A 12,922-nucleotide genomic window follows, 5' to 3' on the forward strand; every position below is an offset into this window, starting at 1 on the left:
TAGCACCGCCCGCCCTGGCTACCCCGCGGAACAGAACGCGCGCACCGAATCCATGGGGAGGCGAAGTGACATCATCTGCGAAGCCTTTCGTTACATGCCAGGAATCGGCCTGTTTTAGTTACTCATGCAGTGATCTAGGAAGTTGTTCCAGTATCAGAAGCCTTTTTTCTATGACGGATTTAAGAGTTGCAGGCCTTTAGCGTTACTTTTAGCTATAACATCCTCCAGACTATAATGTCTTTCATCCCAGGACAGCCGGTGACCGCTGTTGTGGTAAGTTTGAGAGTCGGACGTTTTCATTCAACGGGACGTCCATTGTTCAACTTCAGGCCCAGCGTTACACCCTATGGGTAACGTTACTATCGCAGTGAATAATGATCATTCGTTATGATTATAGGGTGATCTATTTGAGCTAAGTTACTTGGTCAAAAGAGGTCGTTGGGGTGCGGTTAACAATGAGTTAACCCCTCCAACGGGCAAACAATGGAAGTTTGGCGTTGCAACACGTCAGTTATTTTGAAACTACCTCAGTAAAACAATGATTCTGGGAATGCAACATTGAAATGCCGTGTGAAATGTAACACCGTGTTGTTAATTGTTGATAAAATGCATGTGTGGACGTGACAGCTAGCTAGCATAAACTATTATCTTAGCCATGGGCGTCACCATAGGTGTGTTCGATCATGTTGGATAGGCGTGTGTTCAGTCTTCCTGGTCGCGTTGATTTGTACCCTTCAAGTGCTGTCCGAAAATATCCGAATATAAAACCAACAACCCAACACAGTCTAATTGTGGCTGAGAAAGTGGGAATTTGCTGGTATCGTACCAGTGGTATGTGACGCTTAAGGGGCAGAATCATTATGTCAACAAAACACGATGTCAACGTAAGTTACATCACTGTTACCAATCGGTTATTAACAAGGTACTGACATCATGTTTCATCATGTCTGCTATATATCATTGTTTGGCATCCCATATAAATACCATAATAATTGCTGTATGTTTCTATTTTCACTCTTTGTTCAATAGTTGTCACTCAGGATTGGTTTTCTAAACCAAGACACATTTCTCCACTTCATTATGCCGCATGTTACTTGATTCCCAAAGTAAAACATCAGCCACACACAACAATCTACTTTAGTCATCATGGGGTCCATTTTGTTATTATTTCTGTCAAAAAAGCACTTGAATGTGTCATGTGACAAGTGGTATTTCCAACTTCTTATCTCGGAAGTAGGAGCCTACGCCTGTGCCCGGTGCACTTGAAGGCAGCATAAGGCTTGGTGCTATCTGAGCTACTATTAGGCAATATTGACACTGTGCTATCAATGGCTTCTTCACACACTTTATTGTTGTTCATATCAGATGCCAGTGCACTCCGCAGTCTCAGATAGTCAGACTGAACACAGTGAGGCAGGCTTTAGTCCTCATGAGCGATCAAAGCATCCTCCCCTCTCACTGTCTTAATCAAGAAATGGCTTTATATGTATGTGATCCATCCAAGACTCAGAAACTTATTTTGACTGGGAGAGACATTGGATATAGTGTAGTAAAACAATAGACAAACAGCAGTGCGCCTGCAAGCGCAGACTGATTCACACACGAGGCACGACGACAGAGTCCTCTTTAGACATCCTCACACATCATCATTGTGTGAGCCACACCACTGAGAGCAAGTCACACACAGAGGCCGTCTTTGTGTCTTTGTGTTTGTGTGGAGGAGCGCTGTGAGGAGTCGTAGTGTCACAGTCTTCCGTCCGTCTGGTTCTGCGAGCCAGCAGCTGCTTGTCAGAGTCAAGGGGGAGAAACGCTCTCTGTGTCCCTGTGTGGACTTTCATTACTGGCGGAAATCGACACCCGCAACAATGCCACTTGAGAATCAAAAATGTAAAAGCATTTTGTCTTTCTGCCACAGACTAAGAAGATTGAAATTCTGTTGCACTTCACGATGAATTATTATAAGGTTTTAAATGAACACACAGTACCTGCAAGAAATGGGTAACATTAAAATGTGTTTTTGGCCTGCAAAATTATTCTTGGCAATATTTCTTAGTGTACACACCCTTGGCAAGTGAGCCAAAAAAGTTAATTTCAGATGTTGCAGGGGAGCTATTGAAGAAAATAGTCAGAGTCAGAGTTTTGTCTTACTTGAAATGATAATATATTTATTTGTTAAAGGGAAAGTGTTGCGAGAGGAAGGAGTTGTACACAGCTACATACAATTATTCAAAGAAAGAGAGATTTGAACCTGTCTTTAAGCCTCTTCCAAGGTCAGATGCCGGTCACAATGTGCAGACTGCAGACATCTGAACAGGTCAGAATGTAGAGTTAAGACAAAACATGTTAGGTAGGCCACTGTCTGACAGAGGCATCTGGCATAGCAAGTTTACAGCATTGTTACACAGTACTGATAGACTTGTTACGATATCTGACGGAGAAGAATGCTGTCATTAACCTTGATAGCCAATGTTGAACAGCTGCATGTCAGTTTGTTAGTAAAACTATGTTAGATGCACTATGTGGCTCGTGTGTTTTAAAATTGGCTTGTTATTCCCAATGAGGAGGAGGAATACAAATGTATTTATTTTTGTTCACAGCAACGGATTGAGATCCAGAAGCTGCGGCAGGGAGAGCACCTGATCCTGGGCTTCAGTATCGGAGGAGGGATAGACCAAGACCCTGGGCAGAACCCCTTCTCTGAGGACAAGACTGACAAGGTGTGTGTGTGTGTGTGTGTGTGTGTGTGTGTGTGTGTGTGTGTGTGTGTGTGTGTGTGTGTGTGTGTGTGTGTGTGTGTGTGTGTGTGTGTGTGTGTGCGTGCGTGCGTGCGTGCGTGCGTGCGTGCGTGCGTGCGTGCGTGCGTGCGTGCGTGCGTGCGTGCGTGCGTGCGCGCGCGCGCGCGCGCGCGCGTCAGTTCTTCATGTGTTCGCATGCGGTACACAGGTGTAACTAAGGGCCGGTATACATTTGGATCGTGACCACAGCACCAGCTAAACTTTTTGGAACGCTGCAAGCGCACCTCATGTTACAGCCAAGTTGTTGTTTTTTGTTGCTTGGCAACACCAGCTGCACCCGTCCGACTGTTAACTTGATCAACGTTCTGTGTTCACTGTCCACTCAGCACACCTTGCGTTTTCCAAGCGTTTTAGAGCGCTGCATGTGAATCCACCCTTAACTGACCAGTACAGAAAACACACCTCTGTCCCATTTCATTCTGACTTCTTCTTGGAAACACTCTAAACATCAAACTTTATGAGACATTTCAGTTTTTCAGCTGTTTTGGACTCTTTTTTTCTTCTTCTAGTGGGGTTCAACTCTTTACCTGCCTCAGTCCTGTGCTTTTTGTGTTCCTGATCACTGTGGTGCACAGTGGAAAGTCAAGCAGCAGTTTGGTGAGATGTAACTGAGGGACAGGCCTGAACACATTAGCTGTAGCCTCAGGTAGAAACAAACCACACACACTTAGCTGATGTCATAGAAAGGAGTAACACAGGTTTCCACAGAGTCAATTCATACCAGCCCACTGTATGGCTATATATACAATAAAAACGAATACGCTACTCGCGTGCATGCGTGTGTGTGCGCGCGTGTGTGTGTGCGCGCGCGTGTGCACACGTGTAAACATATTTTGTTGATGTTTTGTCATCATTGGAGACATGCTTTGCATTCACCAATGCTAAGTGATCGAATCAGTACAATCTCATTCTCTTCTTCACACTCTTGCATCAGTGGCCCCGGAATGAGTTTTGAGATGGAGGGACAGTGATGTAGCGCAGTGGTCTGCCACCAAGTGGCCAAAAAGGGTATGACTCAGGAAGCGTCTTAAACGGAACAAAAACACTGCATATTGCCAAATAGTCAAATCAAATGGCGTCCTAATGTATACAGCAGCTACCAGCAGATGGCGGCTTATTCCCCTTATTTCCCAAAGTACTGTGTGTGCCTATCACTCCCAATGCAGAAGTGATCTACAATTTTGAGCAAGTCCACGTCATCAGTCACTGACTCAGTCAGGTCCTTGTGAGCAGCGAGTCGGTGGGGGGGGGGGGGGTGGCTCGCTGAGCGTCATTGGTAATTATGGCGAGCGTCATAAGTCATTGGTTCCCAAACTGGGGTACGTGTACCCCTAGGGGTACGTGGAGGTACTACAGGGGTACTTGAGAGAAAGGGAAACGGGAAAATGGAAAAATGTAAGAATAAATTAAAGTAAATGTCCTCTGGAGACACTAATTGCAACTCTCACTCAATTTCTTATTTTGTAATGTTTTATTCTTGGACGGTGCTATATCACTAAACGTTTTAGTTTAGTTTACGTTTTAGTGATGTAGGTCTGATCATGTGCATATGAAGTAATGCATGTGCTTGTTTACTCCAAAGGGCATCTATGTGACCAGGGTGTCACCAGGGGGACCAGCAGAGGTGGCAGATTTGAGGATGGGAGACAAAATAATGCAGGTATGTAGTGAGATGGATTTTTGCTTGTCGCTTGACAACTGTAATGTCCACAAGATGGCACTGTGTATTCTGCAGCCTGTGAGTGTCAGGAGGGAGATGGGCTTCAAGAGCAGTACATACAATGTCCGTTTTTCATGATCCCTTTTTCAACTTAGCCCTAACTAATGGTTGGTAGAAGAGCCACAGCTTTTCACAAACCATCAAGCACCACTGATGTGTATTTATGTTTTCCATCTCTTTATGCATTCTGAGTCCTGCGTTTGATAAAACAGGGAAACCCGGAAAAGTCATGGAATTTCAAAATCTTGTTTTCCAGTCCTGGAAAAGTCATCGAATTAGTAAAATCATAGAATGTTTTGGGAAAGTAATGGTATTTTTGTTGTGTGTAATGGAATTAATTGTTACAGTAATCTTCTGTACATAACCTTCCATGTAATTATGTAACATAACAGCAAATGTATTTTCTGTAGCTGACCTACCATAGCTTTAATGTCTCTATTTTAGTGTGGATTTGAGTGCTGCTTGTCATTTATATTAATATTTTAAGGAAATAGTATTGTGTATGTATTGTGGTGCAGTGACTAAAGCACTCAAATCCAATATAAAGAGGTGTGTCCTATTTGTCCAGTGTAGTAATAATTTCTGGTATTGATTCAGAGTCACCGCCTCACATTACAGTACTTGGTAATTCTATTATGGTTCCTTGAAAAGTCATAGAAACGTTTTGAAATTGTATCCATGGAAATGTGTGGGAAGTGAACCCTAATAAAACTGTCCCTTTCATCTTGATTTTTGTAGTGAATATTTGTACTGGTGAATGTTTAGCTCAGGTGTGCAGATAACATCCAAACGTAGCAAGCTTGACACAACAGTTGTCAATTGACAGTTTTCCTTTTCCCACTTTCTCCCAGGTGAACGGTTGGGACATGACCATGGTGACCCACGACCAGGCCCGTAAAAGACTGACAAAGAAGAACGAGGAGGTGGTGCGGCTACTGGTAACCAGGAAGTCACTGGAGCAAGCGGTCAAACATTCGATGACGAGTAGTAGTTACCCAAAATAATAACAGTAGCATAGCAGTGCTATCCGTACCACTGACCAATGCAATAGCCAAGGACTGAACATAGACGTGTACTGAGACTCCCACAACTTAGGATGATGGTTGCAGGCAGCGTGGCCTTTTTAACCACTTCAATGCAAAAAATATAATAGAATTGCACACAGTCTGCATCAGATTTCCACTGTGCAGGTGACACGACACAGGTGACACGTCCAGAAGCCTGAGTCTGCACAGGCCAATGCTCACTCTCGCTGATCAATCATCTTACTATTTGAGGATGCTCCTCCTTTCCATATTTCCATATTCACTCAAACTCATTTAAAGTCACTCACTCAAACTTCTTTTCGACCTTTTTGGCTGGACCGCAACAGCTGGGCCAGCCCTATAAACGCCAATGTCTGTCACTGACTGACTGATGGGGTGACACCATTGATCGTCCGAGGGCACGTGGCACACCCATACACAGTCCAGTCATATACTAGGTTTTGACCTAGTCTTGATGTAACATACACCCATTCATTTGAAACGGATCTAAGCAAGTGAAGGATTCACTATAGATTGAGGGGTAATAAGTGTGGCACCTTGTGAAAGTGGGAAAGGGTCACTTCCATTTGATCTGAATCTGTTCTGGACTCGACTGTGAGAATCGAATAAAAGTGCTCCGATTTGAAATGATATATATTTTTTTTGAACTGCGCTTTTGCAATCGAACGATTATCACGATATGAATAACGTGCAGCACCATTAGCTCTTCCGATACATCCTGACTTAAAAGTATAGCACAATAATGTTGCGATATTATCTTCCATCTCTGTATCTTTTTTAGCAATTCTTTGGCAGCAGTAATAGTCTTTCTTAGTGGATGTTAAATGTAAGCGGTAAACGGGTTTTCCCGGATGCAGATCAGACTTCAGGACGTCAACTCAGTCCTGTGTATTGCATCCTCAATGATTAGTCAGCACATTTCATCTCTTTTCAATAAAATAACCAATGTTTCAAGATCTTCAGCCAAAGTAAAATCCCAAGGAACTGCAGACTGATCAATGTATAGTGTTCATCAGTGTATTTGTGTTATGTGTATTCTATAATGGCATACATTAATTTACAATGTGTGTACTACAAACCTTATACCTGTATTAACAAAAAAAATTATACATACTAATTTCTTTTCACTTAACATCTCATTGATACATCTGTACTCTTTGTTCTCCTATTTCCTATTGTATGTGTGGGGAAAGTAACACCTTCACACTTTCTGTTTGGGATTGACACGCTACTACACACTCAAACTGTAACTCCATTTGATTAGTGTGATTTTTATGTTGTTTCCCCCCCTCTACATCCTTATCCACATTGTACATCTACCAAAGTAACTATAGTTCAGCACTGCGTTACCCTAATTATATCCCATACAAGCTATGTTCCACATGCTGGACCCTTGTCTTCTGGGTGCTACCTATAATATGATCCTTCAACTTTTCATTGTATTTGCTCAAGTGTCTACTCTCTCAGGTTTGTCTCGAGAAAGCTGATAGTTTGGGTTACGCAGTCGTTTGCTGTTTTGATGCAAGCGAATCCACTAGTTTCACACTGGAATAGGCTGCATTCATTTGGTCTCTTAATTGCAAATGTCCCTTGTATGTCTTGATATTACTCATTATATTCATTCAATATCCTCCATCAATGAAAAGTCACATGGAAGGGGAGACAAAGTTTAAAATTTTCATGGCCTTCCAAACAGCCGCATGGACCAAGCCACAAAGAATGGTGTTAAAGCTATGCATTTCTTCCAGGTCATCTTAAGGCAGTTAGCTTCTAGGACTCCCATTACTTTATAGTGTTTTACTTTACTAGAATGGCATCGAAAGACTTTAAAACTGCAATAAAAATCACTTGGAACATTCACAGCAGCCATAAATGAACTCTTAATACCACTAACTTTAATGATACCAATAATTTATGTACATATTCCATTTTACCATTCCTGTATTGTTTGTGATATGTAAACAATTAACTGCCTCTGATATACACAGCATTGCCTTACTGATTTAATACAATATTTTGGTCTTGTAATGTTACAATACAATACTGAAATGAACATTGCAATTTTAAGCTACAATGTTAGCTAATAATTGTATCCCTTTTGTATGTTATGCTAAGGGTATTTAAATAGTATGTGGTTGTTTTATAGAGAACCCTTTCAGCTGTTTGATTACCTAATTACCTAACTAATCACATTTTGAAGTTTGTAAAATTGAACTATTTCATTACAAAATTAAATATCCACTGTTTGAGAAAATTGGTACCTATAGCCTACTTTTACAGAAATGATGGCTAATTTGACATTAAAACACATATGGAATGTAAAAGGTACACACTGTCTAAAATATTTTTTTCTTATGCCCATAACGTTTTTTAAATATAATTATTGAAATGACAAATGATTATGGAATGAAACATTTCATTGCTTGACATAATGTCTTACACAGCAACACATGTACCCATGCAGGCCTGAAAATGTGGGATTAGACAAATCATATTCTGTTTGTATTAGTCTTAGTCTGTTTGCCCACTTCCAAATATTGTACATGTAAACTACCAGCATGAGGACAAAGTTTTTGCATTCGATTGTATACAGTTTATTATTGGAATGTTTCTCTGATATAAAAAGACACAACAAATTAAATTTGCCTCTGATAATGTACTTATTTAATTTAATTTGTTCCAACAACCTATTTTACCCCTATTCTCTCCAGTTAGACTTTTTATTTTATTTGATCCCACCAGTTATAAAGTAATCATCTGACATTTCAAAGTGAGGAATCTATCCCCTGACCTTTCTGTGTTTTGATACAGGGAGCTTATTCTCTACTTTCATCCCTTTAATATGAGCCTCGACCCAATCACCCGCCTTTGAACTGGCAAACAAACACCACCTGATGCAGCACACTGAGAATATATAACAGAGGCTGATGATGGAGAAAGCAATTAGCCTGCAGCTGACTGGTTAAGACAGCCGGTGAGGAAGTTACATTTGAATATGGGTTTCTGAAGCTGGTGCACCTGTTGCTCTTGATCTTGTTTTTTAGAAGCATCATGCTTTCCAAATCCTCTCACTTGGCCAATCACAAATTTAACAACAGGAATAATGTAAAAAAGATGAATTTCCCATTTGATCAAATCTATTGCTGTGAGGGCTCTGCTTACCCAGTTGCGCTCCCCGTTATTTTCAATCCATTTCGTCTTCTTTTTATTAATAACCGCAATTCTTGATTGTCATTAAAGTAATCGTTAGTAATTCGTTGCACGATGGTGCATCATGTGACGACCAGTGAGTTCTCCAAGGGCCAAAGCAAGTCGAGGTGACTTTGCTGTACAATGCTTCTTTTGTCCCTTCCTTTAGTTGAGTCTTAAAATAGCATCTGGTGACACATTGTGGGAGAGGGTCGATTTAGGCTGGTGCTGAGCTAAAATCCCCCCTTTGAGAAATAATTGATGAGGATGCTCTCTGTGTGTGTGTGTGTGTGTGTGTGTGTGTGTGTGTGTGTGTGTGTGTGTGTGTGTGTGTGTGTGTGTGTGTGTGTGCGCATGAGCACGCGTTCCAAGTATGCCTGTTATTTTGTTCCAGGGAGAGAAGGAAGCATGCTCGATTCCCCTTGCCTAGGCATCTTAATATTATTACACTCTGAGTGGATGCAGAGACATGGAGGTTTCAGCCACACTACAACATTAACACTTTGCACGTTGCTAGGCAACTGATGGATAGTTAATGTTATAATTGGAAGGAATGACCACCCACCCAACTTCATTACAGGGCACATTCTAATCCGCTACAGTGTGAAGTGTTCACATTTTCACAAATTATGGATGTACGGTACTTAATAATTCTGTTACCGTAAAAAAAAAACTATAACAAAAAATAATAATAATTCTGTTACCGCTAACATCTGAATGACAGTGTTAATCATAAAGTACAAGCTGAATCAGAATCAACTTGAATAGCTTTCATTAATGCATTTAATCCATGTATTAATTGAGAGACTACACAGATTACTGATGATTGAAATCTAATCTATATTGAATGAAGCAGTTCAAATGTTCCAGTAAAACAAAACCATTTCCACCCACAAAAGAAATCGTAGAGATAAAATGTGTGTCTTTCTGCAGGCGAGTGAATAATTACACTATCTAAACGTGGATCATACATGATCCATGCCTCCCACGTTGTGGCACGATAATTGTGTTGCCATAGCGATGCAATCTGCTCTCCTCTCACTTTGGTGCTACACCAGATTGGAAGCAGAAGGTAGCCCACAGCCTCACATCCAGACGCTGGTTGGGAGTGTTAGATGGCCGAGGAACTGGTTTGCAAGATGTGGAATGTGCAGACTGAATGTATACAGTAAACGTTTGGACATGCAGGTGTTAACCAGCCTCTGTCCATGTTGTATTTTAGGGGCAGAGTCATGCTGGGGTGCACCTGGTTATAATGTACTGTTCCTGTAGCCTACTTCATTTGAGAAGGGAATGACTCGCATTGAGATGAATGACCATTGAGATCACTGGTATCTCTCTTGGCCCTATTAAAAGACTACAGTTATAGACTGGAAATGTTCCCTCATGTCTTGGTTAGTGCATGGCCATCAGGGACTTTTATTTCTAAATGTCAAAATTCTTTGAATACTTGGGGAAGTATGCAGAACTTCCTGTATTTCAAAATAGGCTATCAAAAAAAAACAATTCTCTGGATTTACTGGGCAGACTGCTCATACAGTCTAAATCAATGGTTCTCAGTCTTTTTCTTGTGAAGGACCCCTAAACTGACACACAAGGACCCCCGTTTGATAAGATGTTGTCCCAGCGTCCCCCATCTGATAAGATTTTTGCTTTTGTGACAACCCTCCAGGCCTGGTGCACCTACTCCTTCAAAGACCTCCAGACCGTTCAGTATCTCTCCCTCCTCACTGATGCACCTTTTGCACCAGTGACCCCTGGGGGTCCCCGGACCCCACTTTGAGAACAAACCCCCCCCCCCCCCCCCCCCCCCCCCATTTTTTTGTAATGTAGCCTATTGCTTGTTTTGTGTTCTTTCACTAATGCATTGTGACTAATACATTCCTCCTGTTCGCACAAACCTACTGTACACCTACCTGCCTACCTGCCTACCTGGCACCTGGATGTGTAAAACAATCTGTCTGATGAATGGATCAAGGTCCAAAGACGTCACACATGCATGATTCCTCAACTTTATTTCACTTAATAAAAATCTGCACAAAAGCTCTGGATACGATGTATTTGAGTCTTTTTTTGAAGGCCTCTGCATTCCACATCGACACACACACACACACACACACACACACACACACACACACACACACACACACACACACACACACACACACACACACACACATACACACACACACACACACAGGGTGAGAACATTATGAGTGGGTGTGAGAGTGGGAAGCTGGGTGCCGAGGTTACAAATGCATGAGTCCCCTGTGGCACAGACCAGACCCTGAGCCAGAGCAGAGGCATGTTGTCATAGCAATGACTAGTGTGTGTGTGTGTGTGCATGTGTGTGTGTGTGTGTGTGTGTGTGTGTGTGTGTGTGTGTGTGTGTGTGCGTGTGTGTGTGTGCATGCGCACGCGTGTGCGCATGCGCATATGCACATGCATCTCCTCTCTCTCTCACTCACACACACACACACACACACACACACACACACACACACACACACACACACATACACACTTCAATTCAAATAGCTTTATTGGCATGAACAAAAACATGTTGCCAAAGCAGTTCACAGCAGATTCACATAATCACATTTCATATTACATATAGGTGTGTCACATAATTCATGTAGGTTCTATATTACACTGATGCAGTTTCTCTCTCTCTCTCTCTCTCTCTCTCTCTCTCTCACACACACGCACGCACGCACGCACGCACGCACTCTCTCTCTCTCTCTCTCTCTCTCTCTCTCTCTCTCTCTCTCTCTCTCTCTCTCTCTCTCTCTCTCTCTCTCTCTCTCTCTCTCTCTCTCTCTCTCTCTCTCTCTCTCTCTCTCTCTCCATTCCAGGACTCAAATTCACAGTTCCAAGACAATAGTTTATAACGGGGTGTTGTATCCTCCTGTCAGACATATAGCCAATAACCTTAATGTCAAAAATCCTCAGTCCTCATAATAATAAAACCAAGAAGCCATCTGATGCATGATGTAACATAGCCGACTATAAGCTACCAATGATTGATTAATTAATTTTAAAATTCCCATTAAGACATGTGTTGTTACAGGTTTAAGCCGCCCACCAATATGCTACTATCAGCCTGTGTTTATTTCAGACAATCTTTGGCCAGTTGTGGATGGGCAGCAGGTGGCTTTTTTGCTTCTTATTTTTTTCTTTACTACACAATATATATTTTGCCCGCTCCTGAACAATCCTTAACCTCTCCTCCTCCCACGCAGTCCTCCCTGTGCGTGTTCCAGGCGCTCTTCCTCGCCGGGGGCTGCGTGGCGAAAGCTATTAAACGGGAAATAACCGAGAAGATGATAAGGGAAGATAGGCTGTGTGGCAGGGGCGGTTCTAGGCCGTTTTTGGGTGGGCTTTAGCCCACCCAAAAAAAGTCTCAGCCCACCCAAAAAAATAGAGGCAAAAAAAACTTTTTTTTTTTTTTTTTTTTTTTTTTTTTTTTAATGTCTCTCTAAATCCATGGTGGTCATTAGTAGCAGTTTCTGACTACACTCAATGCGCTGTGTGCATGTTTCCCCCCCCCCCTCTATGTTCTTAGGGTGGGCTGAGACAAAAATTTAGGGGGGTTCAGCCCACCCGAAAAGTTTCTAGAACCGCGGCTGCGCAGGCGCTCCCTCCTCCATCTATCTGCCTAATCCCACATCACTTCACACAGGTCACACACACAGTACAGCAGCGAAGTGGTCCTCCACAGTCCACACAATCGTTCTCCCCACTCATGATCAATGAAACTGAGGTGAGCATTGAGCAGTCAGAGTCGTTAGTAGTTACTTAATTAGCGCATATTGATATGCAAATTAGCACGTAACGTTGTCGTAGGCTAAACAAAAGAACTTGTCGCTGTGCCTGCCAGACAAACAGGTGGACTGGAGGAAGGTAGGTAGGCTACCATGGCACCAGCCAGCCATGTCATGCTAGCTCGCAGTAAGCGGGTGTAAATGGATGTGATGTTTTTTGAGAAACATATGGGCATAAGTGACAAACATTTTCAAACGGGTCCCTTGTTATCTGAATGAAATTAAGCCCTTCAGAATCGCAAGTGGCTGCTTTACACAGCCTGTCTGATGTGATGATGACAATAGCTTAACATGCGTGCATGGCATCACTTATGTCTTGCTGTGATGTTAGTTCAGTATCTCAATAAA

The 12,922-nt window shown here is 42.2% G+C and overlaps 1 protein-coding gene across 1 annotated transcript; it reads left to right on the plus strand.

The window, feature by feature from the left end:
• Positions 1-72: 72 nt before the first annotated feature.
• tax1bp3 (Tax1 (human T-cell leukemia virus type I) binding protein 3) lies at positions 73-6,501 on the plus strand. The gene is made up of 4 exons (XM_083647024.1): positions 73-273; positions 2,598-2,717; positions 4,378-4,455; positions 5,367-6,501. The coding sequence occupies exons 1-4, from the start codon at positions 235-237 to the stop codon at positions 5,517-5,519; spliced, it is 390 nt and encodes a 129-aa protein (XP_083503150.1). The 5' UTR covers positions 73-234; the 3' UTR covers positions 5,520-6,501.
• Positions 6,502-12,922: the final 6,421 nt, after the last annotated feature.

This window comes from Poromitra crassiceps (assembly GCF_964638095.1).
Source record: "Poromitra crassiceps genome assembly, chromosome: 12".
Classification (NCBI taxonomy): domain Eukaryota; kingdom Metazoa; phylum Chordata; class Actinopteri; order Beryciformes; family Melamphaidae; genus Poromitra; species Poromitra crassiceps.

Coding starts and splice junctions, on each gene's coding strand:
- tax1bp3 (XM_083647024.1), top strand. CDS start 235: ATGTCTTTCATCCCAGGACAGCCGGTGACCGCTGTTGTG. Junction 274..2,597: donor AGCCGGTGACCGCTGTTGTG/GTAAGTTTGAGA, acceptor TTTTGTTCACAG/CAACGGATTGAGATCCAGAA. Junction 4,456..5,366: donor TGGGAGACAAAATAATGCAG/GTATGTAGTGAG, acceptor ACTTTCTCCCAG/GTGAACGGTTGGGACATGAC.